General features: G+C 43.5%; 1 protein-coding gene across 8 annotated transcripts in view; it reads right to left on the bottom strand.

The window, feature by feature from the left end:
* The window catches only part of AGBL4 (AGBL carboxypeptidase 4), a 1,484,537-nt gene that overhangs the window by 58,598 nt on the left and 1,409,707 nt on the right, over window positions 1-16,232 (bottom strand). For 6 of the 8 annotated variants that reach the window (XM_055255111.2, XM_055255112.2, XM_063627495.1 and 3 more), the window contains 2 exons: window positions 10,587-10,739; window positions 6,790-6,952 (listed from right to left, as the gene is read on the bottom strand). In XM_055255111.2, the coding sequence (XP_055111086.1) occupies window positions 6,790-6,952; window positions 10,587-10,739 (316 nt within the window). Of the gene's footprint in view, window positions 1-6,698; window positions 6,953-10,586; window positions 10,740-16,232 lie in introns of all 8 variants that reach the window. The other 2 variants (XM_063627496.1, XM_063627494.1) reach the window with 1 other exon arrangement.

Below are 16,232 nucleotides of genomic sequence, written 5' to 3'. Positions count from 1 at the left end.
CATCTGCTCACATCAACAGAGCTCAAGCACCAGGAGAGGGTGTGTCTAAAGAAGCTTGTGAGGGATTGTCCATGCTGTCTCATGAGAGTACTAGTCCCCTAAGACCTTTCCTGTTCCTTTTCTCCTCTCCCTCGCCTTGCTCAGCCTTGGAGGAGTGAACAGCTACTGTTACCCAGATTGAGGGGAAAGGCTGGGAAACCAAGTCAGGGAAACAGAAGTGAGCCAGATCTTAACCCCGTGGTCACATGAGCAGCCTATTTGAGACAGGTCTGAGCTAGAGGATGGGGAGCGTTTTTACTTTGAAGAGGTTTGATGTTTTTCATTGGACCAGACATAGTCATTGCTAAACTGAGACTGTTTTGTGACTAGAATTAATTAGAGAACTTTTAATTTCTTGAGAGTGATTGGAGACTCATGGGGCCTGCCAGAGCTTTTATATCTCTAGATTTATAATCTCTATCTATCTATCTATGAAGCCAATGGGAGACAAAAAAGAAAGTTGTTTCATAATTGCACCCTGTGAGTACTGCCTTTTCAATGTACCTGTTACATATTTCACAAATCTTTCTCTTTCTCTCCATGGTCTGGCTCTGCCTATATTTATTAATCACCTGCTGCTTCTGGCCCAGCCCCAGCTACCCTCCAATCCTTTGAATGTAGCATCCTCTCTCTGGCATCTGGGCTCTCACCTGTACTTCTCCCTCTGCATTCCATTCATCCCAGAAGTCTGAGCCCTAGTTTCTCTTCTTCCATGAAGCCTTTCTTCCCACTCCCTCCTGCACCACCCCAGCTGGGTTAGATGACTCCCACTGCTTCCCCAATCAGCAGAGTTCCCCTCTGCCGAACTTTTATCCCTCTGTGATGCTATTGTCTCTTTACCTTTCTCCCTCCCCTCAAAACTGTCTTCATCTTGAAAGCAGAGGCCAAGCTTTTTTCATCTGTCTTTTTCTAGTGTCTAATGTGTTTGGTTGGATGGATGAGTAAATAAACGATAGCTTCAATGTCTGATGTAGGTTTCAGAGGACACAGTGCAAGGCATATATGGGCTCTGAAATGAGACTAACCCAATTAACTGAATTTCATATCTCAGCATCTTCTCTTGACCACATCAGCCATACCCTTCCCCTTAAGAGCTAGCATTTTCTTATTTCACTGTGTCCACACCTACAAGCCTGAGTGGAAACCAGTCTGCTCAGGACCCAAGGTCTCTGTTTCCAATGTTTTTCTCATCCATTATGTCAGAGAGCTATTTCCTCTTGGCTTGTAACCAGATTATAAACAAATGCCAGATAAGCTCTGGGTTACTTTATGATTCCAGTTTAGCCTTCCTCTCCCTCTTTTTTAAATCGTTTGAACAGAGCATATTTATTACTTGGCAGGCCAGTAAAATGTAAATAGGGTTTCCTGAAGAATGGTTCAAAATTCGTAGGAATTTATCATTTCACAAAAACAACAAATGACAGGAAGGAAAGGCAAGGGACCTAATATTTAATGGCACAGACTATATGCCCAGTGATTTATCTGCATGCATTCTCCCATGTAGCCCTAACAACAATCCTGTGATGTAAATAATCATCCTCACTTTACGGATGAAGAAACTGAGGTTCAGAGTGGTTAAATATGGGATTAGGGCTCTCAGCGAGAATGACGCAAAAGAGAACTCACACCCAGGACTCTGACACCAGCGCTGTATTCTTGCCACATCGTGGACGGGAGAGAGGCCAAGAGGCCACTGGCCATGGCAGAAGCCTCTGAGGATGTCTCTCTTTTAGGTTCTGTTGAAAGCTATGGGCCTTTCCTTCCAAAAAATGAACTCTGCATATTTACTCACAGCTTTGCATACATTTTAGATGGTTCACAGGCTTTTGTTGAAGCCATCTGTAAGCCCCTCAATTAAGAACCCCTAAACTAAAAGAACGAAAGTAGCTATTGGATTGGCCTGACTAGCTGCCTGGGACACTTTTGTATTGATTTTCCCTATTAAATTGGAAACTCTTATGTTCATGGAATCACTGAATATTAAAACTCAATAAAAAAGTATGGATTATTGATAACATGGAATATTGATAATCCATGGATTATTGATCCAATTCATCTAAGCATGGAATTATATAACTTACATTTTAGAATCAGGAACACCTTAGAATGTCAGAGCTGGAAGGAACTAGAATAGTGATTAAGTCCACATGTAATTTTATTCCACAAAACTCTGATGGGTAGGAAGTATTACACACAGAGGCTGAGAGAGGGGACAAGACTTGCTGGAGGCCACCCGTATTAGCGTGGAGTCAGAATTCAAATCCTAGTTGCTAGTTTCAAATCCAGATTGTCAAGTTAAAGATTCAACCAACAGAAGGAAAGCCATGTAGTCTGCATGGGGCTGAGAAAAGTCAAGACAAGAACATTTGTTGAGTACCTACCAGATGCCAGGCAGTACCAGGGGAATGCAGATACAGTGCCTTATTTCACCCTCCCAATAACACGCAAAGTGAGTACTATTTTTATTTTACAAATCAGGAAACAGATTCAGAGTGGTGAGATAAGTAGTCCAAGGTCACACAGCCAGGTAAGCACCAACAACCATGTCCATTTCTTTATTTCCCAGATATAGTGGAGAAGGGAAGTCAGAGAGCAAAACCCTGGTCATGTTTGGCTGGTGCTTTTCCAAGGAGAAGAACTGAACCAATGGACACATATGCTCTGGTCTGTGGAGCGGTGGACACTATTCTGGACCTAGGTGAAATATCCCTTGGGATTTTCTGCATTCCCCAACCCTTCCTGATGTTATACTCATCCAGTATCCTCTAGCTAACTAGTCTGGCCTCCATGATATTAGGAAGGGGGCACCCTGGATGACAGAAACAAGAAACTCCATCAATGGAACGGCACATCTCCCATTGTGTGAACCAGTCATTGTTCTGTGGTCAAGGCAAGACCCTCAACTGTGATGACCCCACCAATGCTCTTTGCCCTACAAACCCTAACAACAGCTGCTGATCTCTTGTTGTAACAGCCCTATCTATCTTCTTTCACACAGACAGTGGTCCTCATTCACATTCACATAAACCTTTTCAACATCACTTAGTATTTAGTTCACAGTGCACACTCACACGCTATTTCCTTTAACCTCGTTGCAACTCAGTGAGTTTAAGTATTATTATGTCCTCCTGCTACAGATTAGGAAACTAATCTGAGGCCCAGTGAGGTTATACAACTTGCCCAAGGTGACACGTCTAGTAAGTGGGTGACCCTAGGATTCAAACCCAGATATGTCTGAATCGAAAGTCTGTTCTGTTTGCATAATACCGTATCTATATTTTTAATAAATATCTCTATTTAATTCCCACAGCAGGGGTTAGACAAGTGTGAAGGTCCTTGGTCCCTTTGTAACAGTGAGGAAGCTCACCTCAGACAGATTACAGGACTTGCTGAAGGGTGCTCTCAGGGATGATGTTGGTGCTGTCATCAGAATCCAGGTCTCATGATTCCTAGTCTAGAGGACATTTTCTCCCAGACCATATTGCCTTTCCCATCAGACCATGTAATTTCTTTTTCTGATTGGGACATGGAGCCAGCAGCCAACAAAGATCACAATCTGTCTCCCTGAAGTCTCTCTCTGTTATGAAATGAGAGTTTTTTTTTTTTTTTTTTTAAGTATTTCAAACAGAACCCAGGTCAAATCACCCTTGCATGCATTGAATCGGCCTGAGCTTCCCTGGTGCAGTTTGTTTCCTCCTCTCATCCTCTAGAGGACAGAACAAGGCAGGGTAGGTTCATCAGTGTCATGGCCTGCTCAGCTTGTGCATAGCCTCTCTATTCACCTTAACCCCTTCCAATCACGTGCTCCCATTCCCTGTCGCCACTCCCAAATAGTCAGTTGCCAAGTCTTCTCAGTTCCACATTCTAAATATTCCATAGCCACCACTCTGGTCTTGGCCTGGATTATTTCTCACCTGGATTTTTATAACAGCCTCCTAATGCATGTGCCTGCCTACAATACTGGCCCCCTTGAATCTGTCCTTCCATTGTCTACATTCAAGATCAAACTTCTTACAGCTTTCCACTTCAGACTTATCATTGAGTCTGAAGTCCTTCAGCCATAAGGGACCACTTACAGCTCCTGCCCATATCTTCTGTACTCCACTCTCTGTCTACCACATCCTCCCTTCAACAACACCCTCACGCAGTTTGACTAGTTCATATTAAAAACTCAGTTTAGGCCGGGCACAGTGGCTTACACCTGTAATCTCAGCACTTTGGGAGGCTGAGGCAGGTGGATCACAAGGTCAGAAGTTCGAGACCAGCCTGACCAACATGGTGAAACCCCATCTCTACTAAAAATACAAAAATTAGCCAGACATGGTGGTGTGCACCTTGTAATCCCAGCTACTCAGGAGGCTGAGGCAGGGGAATCGCTTGAACCCCGGAGGTGGAGGTTGCAGTGAGCTGAGATCATGCCACTGCACTCTAGCCTGGGTGACAGAGCAAGACTCCATCTCAAAAACAAACAAACAAAAAATCTCAGTTTAGATGTCTCTTTTCCTGGGAAATCTTCCCTGACTCCCAGGACTGCGTGTGAGTTCCCTCTTTCCCCCATGTAAAGACATTCTTGTCTCTAGTATGTTCTCTGTTGCATTCCCTGTGCCTAGAACTTTACCTGACCTATGACAGGCACTCAATATATACTTGTCAAATGAAAATGTCCCAGAGCCTTCTGGAATTCTTCCACCAGAATTTATCATATACATTGTAATGATCTCTTTCCTTTTCTGTCTCCCCAAGTAGACAGAAAGTTCTGTGAGTCAGGAACCATGCCTTTTTATTCAGTATTTTACCCTAGGTGCCTTTTATGATTCCTGGTATGTACTAATGGTGTGTTTACTTTTGATAAATGAGGGTTGGCTGTTGAGGGGTGGAAACCTTGGGCCTGAACTAAGGGTGGGCTTTCTACTAAGAAACACATTTTCTTCTAAGACAAAACCATGTCAGAAGTGCTAAGAAAAGGTAGGAGAACCTGTCAGATTGGACAGCAAACAACAACAACAAACTATGTGCAGATCTCCTCTGGAGGGACCCTCATCTCACTATGAATAAGGGTTGCAGAATCCCCTTTAGTGCACAAGCTCAAACTCTTATTCCAGGCAGCTCTCTGTCCCTTTGCCATAATATTATGGGAGAGCAAAGCAAGTACAATGTGGAATGAAGCATATGCATGTGTTATAGGAGTTAGCAGATTCTGGAGAAGCCATAGGCCATATACATCATCTAATGTGTGTATGGGGCATGAAGAGGGGCAGTGTGGCACATAACAGGTGGCCAGGACTTTGGAACCCACAGACCCTCTTCCTCAGAGCAGAGCCTACACCCTTGGCCTTGCTGAGTCAGGTGGGTATTAAAGCAGACTGCAAGATGACTTTCAGTCTTGATGACTATACATAGGGAACTCTCAGTTCCAATCATAATATCTCTGTGTCCAACAGGATATGGAACACTGCTCTAACACCTGGCCTACCCCCTGACAGCCCCTCCTTCTAGGGCCATTGCCCTACTTCCAATGTTCCTGGCAAGGTACCTGGACACCATACCCCCAGCCCTCCCAAACACACACATACAAGCAGAGCCACTAAGTTGCAATTGGCTGGTGGGACTAGCCCTAAGTCATGCCACTTTCAGAAAAGATGTTTTCCTGCACAGAGGAATTCCATAAACACTCACCAAGGGTTGAAAAAAACGCTAAAAAGACCACTTCTACTTCCAGGGAGGGGGAATTTGCAGAAATACAGAGTTCATTTCATCTAAAGTTCCTTCCTCCTCCCTCCACTTCTCTGAGAAAACTAAGTGTTAGGAAAGAAGACATAGATCAACCTGAAAACAAAGGATAAAGGAAAGCACAATCTGCCACGATCTCTTACAGCTCTGATGCAGTGACCTTGATATTAAAATCAACACTCAGGAAACTAGAGTTACTATATAATCCCTAAAAAATTAGGCAAACTAGAAAATAACTTCTAATTTCATCATGGAAGTCTTGGGAGTTTTCAGAGAAATTTTATGAAGAAACTAAGAAAAGGAATTTGTCAAAGGAAATGCAAAGGCAGAGAGAAAGATGCATAGAGGATGAGAGGGGAAAGACAAGGAAGACAGAAGACAGGCAAAGAGGGGAGAAAGGAAAGGAGGATGGGATGAGAGAGAGGACAGAAAGGAGGGGAGGAGGGGGGAAAAGAAGTAAGGAAAGAGAAGCACAGGACAGGTGAGGAGGGAGGAGGAGGGCATAGAAGGAGAGGGAACAAGGGGGACAAAAATAGGTAGAAGGGGAAATAGTGAGTAGAGGGAAGAGAAAGTGGGAGAGGACAGGTTAGACAAAAGATGAAAAGAGAAAATATGGTTTTGTATGTTCAGGGTTAGAAGGAGTCAAGATCATCAAGCTCTTCCTCAGCAACCCTGGAGGTGGTCATACAGCCTGTGGACTTGCATAGCTTAGATGGCAGAAGACTCACGGCATCATGAGAGAAGAGAGGGGAGAGAGATGGAAGCAGAGTAAGATATGGGAAGACCATGAGTCCGGTTGGCCTGGGAAGGATTTGGAGCATGGCAATTGGGGTGTGAGTGTCATACGAAGGGCTGAGGCAAACTGGACAATCCAAAGACGCCACCAGAAGAACAAGCACTCCATCCTCACCTGAGAGTCTTGCCCTTACCTGAGCTGGGGGCCTAATTCCCGAACTGTCAGACTTGGATACTCTCGGCTGGATGAGGGCTGGCCCAAGGCTGGGTGGGGACTAAGGATACAGGCTTCTTCAGTGTAGGGCACAGCAGCCGTGGTGCCACTGATGATGTAGCTGTAGAAGGAGACCTCTAGGGTGTAGCAATAGGAAGTGTGGTCCAGGAGTCCACCGAGGAAGCGACGGCCAGTTCCTGCTTTCACAGCGTCCCGGTTAAAGGATGTGCTGGACTGTGAAAGACAGAGTAGGGAGGAGAGAATCACGGCACCTGCTGGCAACTGGATTGTGAGCAAATTTTACAACACCTCTGGGTCTCAGCTTCACCGTCTGAAGAGTGGGATATTACCCCTCATCACATGATTATTATAAGGACTGATTAAATAAACAGAATTAATGACAGAAGCAAGCAGAGTTCTTGAGGTGCAGTAACTGCCACTCAACGAATATTTGTGGAAAAATGAATGGAGAGAGAGGGAGCAGGGAAAAGTAGACAGAGGAAAAAGAAGCAACTACATTTTGATGATAATCAGAACTAACATTTGGAGCCTGGCATGGTGGTGTGCACCTGCAGTCCCAGCTACTTGGGAGGCTGAGGTGGAAGGATTGCTTGAGCCTAGGAGTGTGAGTTCAGCCTAGGCAACATATTGAGACCATGTCTCTATTCTTTTTTTTAACTATTATTTTATTTTATTTTATTTTATTTTATTTTATTTGTTTTTTGAGATGAAGTCTCGCTTTGTCACCCAGGCTGGAGTACAGTGGTGCGATCTTGGCTCACTGCAAGCTCTGTCTCCCTGGTTCATGCCATTCTCCTGCCTCAGACTCCTGAGTAGCTGGGACTACAGGTGCGCACCACCACGTCCGGCTAATTTTTGTATTTTTAGTAGAGACGGGGTTTCACTGTGTTAGCCAGGATGGTCTCAATCTCCTGACCTCGTGATCTGCCTGCCTCGGCCTCCCAAAGTGCTGGAATGTCTCTATTCTTTAAAAAGAAAAAAATTAAAACAAAACAAAACAAAAACAAAAACAAAACCCTAAAATTTGGGCAGTGCTTTCAATTTTATGATATTGTTTCCCAGGCAGTATCTCATTTAGGCTTCAACATAACCACTTGAAGTAGGTGTTCACATTTTATCTCTCTGTAGATGAGGAAACTGAGGTTTCTTTTCTATAGATGAGGAATATGAGATTGCTCAGAGAGGTGGAGCAAGTAAGTGATACAGCACAAATCCGAATCCAGAACTAAGTGACTCCAGAAAACCAAGGACTCTGCTTCCCTTAGGGATAGCTGATTCATATCCAGAATCACTAGAGCATAGGGATCATGGCTGCTTCTTCACTAAGATGTTGACAGCACCCATCACAGTGGATAGAGAAATGAACAAGCATGTCACTCTCAAGTCCTCTGTTCAAAGACATGCTCTACTACCCACTGAATGCATGATGTCAGGCAAGTTGACTTACTTGTCTTAGCCTCAGTTTCCTCATTTGCAACTTGGAGGTGAAAATAATATCTCTTTCACAGAGTTGTGAGGGTCAGTTCACTTGGGGTTAGAAGGGCATTCTATGCTAACCCATGAAATTTAAGCAAATGAACAGACCAGGGTTTTAATAAGAGAATACATATCTGATTCAGCAGGAGATAAAGGAAGAAGGAAAAGAGGTAAAGTAAACACCAATACAAGAAAGGCACAGAAAGACTGTGAAAGAAACAGAGAAGTGTGTGCGTGTGTGTGTGTGTGTGTGTGTGTCTATTTTAAGGTAAAGGAAAAATCAAAAAATCATAGAATGTCAGATGTGAAAGACCTTTGAAATCCATGTAGTAAACTCCAACTCTCCTGTTTTAGAGTTGGGCATTGAGGATCAGAGAAGAGAAGGGAAGAGAAGAGACAGCAATTGGACTAGGACAGATGACCTTGACTCCCACCCTTAAGGAGGCTGCAATGCAGAAAAATCAGGCAAGCCCAGAAATAAGGCTGTCAGACTGTGCCCCTTTTGTAGTCCCTGGAAACTTCACCCGCGTGAGGAGGGTCTCTGAGGCCTATGACCCAGCCTTCCAGAGAACTTGGACTAAGGAGGCCACATTCTTTTCTGAAATTGCAATGGTCTCAAATAGACAGGGCCATCCTATAGAGACTCTTCCAGAAAAAGGCATGGCTGTTTCTGCCCCACAGCTGCAAATGGGGAGCTACCTGCTTTGATTCTATCATTAAATGCTGGGTGGCCTTACACTGAATACTCATCTTTTCTGGGGCCACTCTTTACTGTCAGTGTAAAGAGGGGACTGGACTAAATAATCTGCCAATTCCTTTCTTGGTTTGACATTCAAAGGTTCTGGGATTCAGAGTGCATCTTACCACACAGAGAAATTCATCATCTCCACTAATGTCCTGGCTTGAAGCAATGGGCAGGTGAGTTTTCAGCTCATCAACTTCAAAAATTGCTATGACCTTTGTGGGCCTCTGCCCCTCTGGCCACATGGAAATAACAGGCCCCAGAGATTTAGTATCAAAACAAAGGAAAATGTGCAAAAGCTCTCTCCTTACACCACATGCTGATCCCCTCCTTATCTTCTCTTCCTGCCCTTTTCCAATATTGCTTTTGCTATGAGTTTTTCCCACCCCACAGCCTCTCTAGTTCTCAGCATGTGAGATGGGTAGTAACAGCAACTGTCTCTGGAGTTTGTTGAGGTCTTTACTGCCTGCAAAGAACTTTTATATCAAAAACTGCATTTGCCCTTCCAGGAAGCTATAATGCAGGCAGGATAGAAATGATCATCCAGCAATTACAAAAAAATTGAGGCTGAGAAGGAGTCGTGGAGAAAAGAATGGTGGGCATATAACCTCTGTTAGCAGATGTGTTGTGCTTATACAAAAGAACTGGGATTGGTAAAAGCAGACCCTGGGGAAAGGTCTGACATGTGGTAGGTGCTTAGTGAGTTTCTTTTTCTTGTTAATGCTGGAATCAACTCCATTAAACAAGGCCGGGAACAGTAGCTCATGCCTGTAATCCCAGCATTTTGGGAAGCTGAAGCAGGTGGATCACTTGAACCCAGGAGTTTGAAACCAGCTTTGGCAACATAGTGAGACCCTGTCTCTACAAAATAAGTAACTAAATTTTAAAAAATTAGCCGGTAGCGGCCAGGCGCAGTAGCTCACGCCTGTAATCCTAGCACATTGGGAGGCCGAGGCAGGTGGATCACCTGAGGTTGGGAGTTCGAGACCAGCCAGACCAACATGGAGAAACCCTGTCTCTACTAAAAATACAAAAAATTAGCCAGGTGTGGTGGTGCATGCCTGTAATCCCAGCTACTCGGGAGGCTGAGGCAGGAGAATCGCTTGAACCTGGGAGATGGAGGTTGCAGTGAACCAAGATCATGCCATTGCACTCCAGCCTGGGCAACAAGAGTGAAACTCCGTCTCACAAAAAAAAAAAAAAAAAAAAAAAATTTAGCCAGTAGCCCCAGCTACTCAGGAGGCTGAGGTGGGAGGATTACTTGATCCTGGGAGATAGAGCCTGCAGTGAGCCATGATCATACCACCGCACCCCAGCCTGAGTGACAGAGCGAGATCCTGTCTCAAAACAAAACAAAACAAAACAAAACAAAACCCCCAAAACAAAAACAAATGCCAGCTTATCAGCCAGCCAAAATGCTACCTTCTCAAAGAGTCTCCCTCCCTGACTGGTGACGAGCAGCTTGAGGACATGGGCACATCTTGTTTACCTCTATCTTCATCACCCACACAAGACCTGGCAGAGTTAGGTGTCCCATGGAGCTTAAAGCAAACTGAACTGAGTGAGAAGGAAGACAGGGAGGCAGGGTGTGGGGGGCTGGGGCTGGCTGAGAGAGAACTCCTGGCTTACATAGGAGAAGTCCTCAGCATTCTGGCAGAGGAGCTTGGGAAAGATGGCCTGCCTCTGGAATCGTTCCTCATCCTCAAAGATGTTGCCGTACATGAAGCCATTCATCATGGTGGAGTGGGCGTGGATGTCAATATAAAACTCCAGGCTTGTTTTCTGTTGAGAGAAAGGATAACAAATGAGAAGTCTGGGCCATAGAGCTTGTGTATAAGGGACCAGACACTACACTACACTACACACACACACACACACACACACACACACACACACACACACACATCAAGCTGACCCTGTGTGTCAGCAGATTTAGCAGCCATTTGCAATGTGAGGGGAGGGTTTAAGACAGGTGAGGATCAATTCCTCCTCACTTTTAACATGGTTTTCCCTCAGGGTCTGAAAGCACTACTATTAGCATCCCTTTTAAGAGGTCTTCAGAAAAAGTGAAATTTATTAGCTTGGGTTAAGTCATGATGTTACTTACTCAGGACAGCTAACACATTCATGACTAGACATTAGTGGAATTTATTTCTCTGATTAATGAGAAATACCTTCCAGGTAACACAACTGTGTTTACTTTGGGCCTGGTTGCAGTTTTGCCCCACCTTGGCCATTTGTAGCTGGGAAGCTTGGTGTAAATCATGTCCCCACTTTGAGCTTCAGCTTTTTTAATTCAAACCTCAAAGCATTATATCGGGAATCAAACACAGCAATAATAATTACTATATTTCTTGATGATGTCTTGTAATATAAATAAAAAATAATAATTACTGTCTTACTGTATATATAATGCATGCCCGACACCATTCTTGGAACTTTACATATGAAATCTTAGTTAACTCTTTTAGTTAGCCTTGTGTCATGATGCCAGGTCTACCCCACAACAGCATATAAATAATGCATGAAGGAAAATGCCTTTGCAGTCTGTAAAGACGGCATTGACCAGTCTACCTCTGCTCTTTACTGACACATATTTAAGGCACTTTCTCAGTTGTTATGGTATTATTTGTTAGCCTTCCCTGAAGGTAGGAGGATTGTCTATAAAGAGCTCAGTGCCTGTAAGTAACGGATGCTCAGTAACTACATGCAGAATGATTGAACAAACAACCCCAGAGAGATTGCTCCACATACTGTAATGGACTGACTGAAAGAGGGGGTGTGGGGGGGTGGGGTGATTTTTAGGCCATTAGATCTTCAATGGCCCTCAAATCCAATCTTCGCTTCTTATATATCAGCCCAGCTTATATCCGTTAACCCTTTCTGAGAATAAGGGAAGACCCGCATGGGGAGGGGACTTGACCAAGCTCACGGAATAACGGGGACTGACACTCAGGCCTCCTGCCCCCTCACACAATTAACTTATTGTCATCAATGGCCAACGCTAGAAACAGCCAAGGCAAAATCTGGCCACCTCTCCATCCTCTTTCTAGTACATAGTCCTGGGAGAGAAGAAAAGTGCACATTTAGAAGGATTCTCCCTCCTTGGGATGCTTTTAAATGAAGTTAAAACCAAATGAAAACCATGTTGCTTCTAGAATGTGGGCTCAATGACTGTCATTTCATTTGCCTCAGAATTGGAGTGAAAAATTATGTCTTGCCAAGCTCCCAGTTCTCCGGGTAGCAGAAGCTGTCTTTTGGGAGATACAAGATGCACTGCTCTGTGTGATATTAAACTCATCATTTTCAGCTTTGGAGGTGGAATACACAATGATTCAACAGGAGCCCTATAAAAGTCATCTTCACAATTTTATTTTCTTCAATTGTCTGTCTTTTCCTGTGAGCTTTTGACGAGCTGCACAGGAAAGGAGGAGGTAGAAAGATGATTTAAGAAATGGGTAAGGAAAGCTACAGTTTCTATCTCTCGAAGTCAGAGCTAGAGAGGGCCTTGGAAACCAGTTTCTCTGACCTTTCTCAAACCTGCTCTGAGTGGGGAGGTTGCTTGCTTAAGGTTGGCCAGCGAGTTAGTGAAGAAGTAAGAATTAGAACCTAGCTTTTACTTTTAAAGTTTTTTGAAAAAAATTAAATTTTTTTTTTTTTTTTTTTTTGAGACGGAGTCTTGCTCTGTCGCCCAGGCTGGAGTGCAGTGGCGCGATCTCGGCTCACCGCAAGCTCCGCCTCCCGGGTTCACGCCATTCTCCTGCCTCAGCCTCTCCAAGTAGCTGGGACTACAGGCGCCCGCCACCACGCCTGGCTAATTTTTTGTATTTTTTAGTAGAGACGGGGTTTCACCGTGGTCTCGATCTCCTGACCTCAGGTGATCCACCCGCCTCGGCCTCCCAAAGTGCTGGGATTACAAGCGTGAGCCACCGTGCCCGGCCTGAAAAAAATTAAATTTAAAAAACTTATTTGTATAAATTTATGGGGGTACAAGTGTAATTTTGTTACATTTTTCTGATAACCATATAGGTGTGGCTTCCACTGTCCCATCCTGACACCTGGCAGCTGATGTGACTTCACCTTAAAGAACCAGCACCTGAATTATGTTGATTGATCATATAATCTGAAAGTCAAATGATATAAAATAATTTATAGTAAAAAATCTCCCTTCTACCAGTCACCCAGTTTTGCTCCCCAGAGACAGCTAATGCTATCAGGCTTGCATATATCTTTCCAGAGACAGTTTGTGCATATACAAGTAAATATTTCCTCTCACACCCAAACCCCCTGCTCCAAACACACAAGTGGTAGCACCATAAACACACCATTCAGATCTGCTGTTCTCTGAATATATCTTGGAGGCAATTGTTTCTTAATAAAGAGTTACCTCACTCTTTGTGGCAGCCATATATAAACTAACTAGTTACTTATTGATAAACATTTAAGGTATTTCCAATCTTTTCTTGTTACAAAGAATGTCTTAGTGATGAAATTTGTATATACATTATTTCTCACATATACAATTGTATGTAAAATAAATTCCTGGCCGGGTGCGGTGGCTCATGCCTGTAATCCCAGCACTTTGGGAGGCAAGGCGGGCAGATCACGAAGTCAGGAGTTCGAGAGCAGCCTGGCCAACATAGTGAAACCCCATCTCTACTAAAAATACAAAAAATTAGCCAGGCGTGGTGGTGGGTGCCTATAATTCCAGCTACTTAGGAGGCTGAGGCAGGAGACTCGCTTGAACCCAGGAGGTGGAGGGTGCAGTGAGCCGAGATTGCGCCATGGCACTCCAGCCTGGTGACAGTGCGAGACTCCTTCTCAAAAACAACAACAAAATAATAATAAAATAATAAATTCCTAGAAGTGAAATTCCCGGATCCTATATGCATTTGCAATTCTGATTAATATTGACAGACTGACCTTAAAAGTGCAGAATACTCCTAGCCTATTACCTTGACAATATAGGTGGAATCAAACTTGATATTTGTCAATTTGATGGGTGAAAAGTAATATCTAAGATTAGTTTTAATCTGAATTTCTCTTAGTACTGTATAATTATCTTTTACTGTATAGTTAAGCATCTTTTATTGTGTTTAAAAATGATTTGCAGCCGGGCACGGTGGCTCCCGCCTGTAATCCCAGCACTTTGGGAGGCTGAGGTGGGTGGATCACCTGACGTCAGGAGTTCAAGACCAGCCTAGCCAACATGGTGAAACCCCGTCTCTACTAAAAATACAAAAAAAATTAGCTGGGTGTGGTGGTGGGCACCTGTAATCCTAGCTCCTCGGGAGGCTGAGGCAGGAGAATTGCTTGAACCCGGGATGCAGAGGTTGCAGTGAGCTGAGATCGCACCACTGCACTCTAGCCTGGGCCAGGAGTGAATCTCCATCTCAAAAAATAAATAAATAAAAAATAAAATAAATCAATAAAAGTGATTTGCATTCTCTTTTCTAAGAACTCTGTTCATTTCCTTTGACCATTTAAAAAATCGGATTGTTGGGCTTTATTTCTTATTGACTTAGAGAAGCTATATATTATAGAAATTAACCTTTATGTGTTTAGATACTTTTGTCATTTGTCTTTCTATTTTACTTCTGTTCATGTATTTTTCATGTAGAAATTTTTAAATTTCTGATTTTTGACACAGTTTATCAATCTTTTCTTTTGCGATTTCCTAGCTGAATTATTTTACTGTTGTTTCCATTTTATTATTTTGTTGTTTAGTTTTCAATGTTTTGTTTCAGTTTCAATTTATATGGTCGTGGTAAGGGTTAAATTTCACTGTTTCAACACCATTTATTGAATTGTGCATCTCTTCCCCACCGACATTTCTATCCCCCTTGCCATTTGGTTGGGATCAAATGGAATGTGGGCAATGATGATAACTTCAAGACCTGCCCATAAAACTCCTCATACACAATCACCCACATTCTCTCTTGCCCTTCTGCATGGGTAGCTACATGTGAAAAGTGATGATATCCTAAGAAGAAAGAAGCCTATATCCTGGACTCAACACTTAGAAGATAACAGCCAGTAGAGTCACCTGATCTGCATCAGACTGATGTTAGAGAGAAGTGAATCTTCACTGTATTAAGCCACTGAAATTTGGGGACTGTTTATTATAGAAGCTAATATCATTCATCTTGACTAGTACAAAATCTCAATTCAAAAAGCCTTATTTTATCCCTCAGGCTGAGTTAACAGCCTCCTCTGTGCTCTTGTTATTCAAGGTATATATCTCTCTCATGGCACTTACCACATGACATAATAATCCTTTATTTTCATCTCCCTCCAGCATGCGAGCTCTTTGAGGGCAGGGATCTTATATTGCTGATTTTTTTTAATCCACAGGACCAGAACAAGGTCTGGCCATCATTAAAGGTTTACAAAGGAATGGATAAGAAATGAACTGATGGAAGGATAAGTGAATTAATGAATAAACAAATGCATCTTAAGTTTTTCCAACAGTAAAACCAGGTACTTTTCTGTGGCTGCGCCAGACAAAGGGGTGTGTGTCACAGATGTAGGGCCCTTAATTACAATTTGGGAATGAGAATAGAAGGTGGGGGATGGGGAGAGCATCTCCGTTCCTTCCTTCCGAACTTAAGAACCTTAATTAAAACAGAATGATGAAGGGCTGTCCCCTTGCCAGCAGCCAGCAGCTCATCTTGCGATCAGGGGCCTAAGAGTAAATTAAAATCAGTGCCAATAAAATTAAAACTACTTTGGGGCATATTTGCAACATAATTTAGTGTGGAGTTTCTTCCACCTAGACACCAGGGAGGAAATGGGTTTTCTTTCTCTATTCTGAGCTGCTAACCTGCTTCATCTCACTTGGCACAGGCCAAAACCTGAGCTTGGTGCTCTGTTGTGGGGCTGTATCCTTCACATTTGGGCAGCACTTCAGAGTTTATCACAAATTCAGTTCAAAGAAGGAAGGACCACCCAGGGCAATCCAATCCAGGAAGGACAGAGGCGTTTTATCTCAGGTTTGGAGATGCCATGGGGAAGAAACTGAAGCTTAGGCGGGAATAACCGCATATTGAGCAGGGTGAGCTTTGTTGTTATTTCTGTTTTACAGAGAAGGAAACGGAAGCTCAGAGAGCTCAAGTAACTTGCCCAGCATTACGCAGCAAGATGTGGCAGAGTCGGGACTGAAACCCAGGCCTCTGGCTATAAACTCCCCATGTCCTGTACCCTGCTGTCCTCACAGGAGCTTGCAGCTTAGCAAAGCAATTACTTGATTACAGTAAGGCAAGCCCCATGCAGGTT

The sequence above is a fragment of the Symphalangus syndactylus genome, chromosome 12 (assembly GCF_028878055.3).
Source record: "Symphalangus syndactylus isolate Jambi chromosome 12, NHGRI_mSymSyn1-v2.1_pri, whole genome shotgun sequence".
NCBI classification, from domain to species: Eukaryota; Metazoa; Chordata; class Mammalia; order Primates; family Hylobatidae; genus Symphalangus; species Symphalangus syndactylus.
The sequence above is the reverse complement of the archived record's forward strand: the minus strand, read 5'-3'. Positions and strand labels throughout refer to the sequence as shown.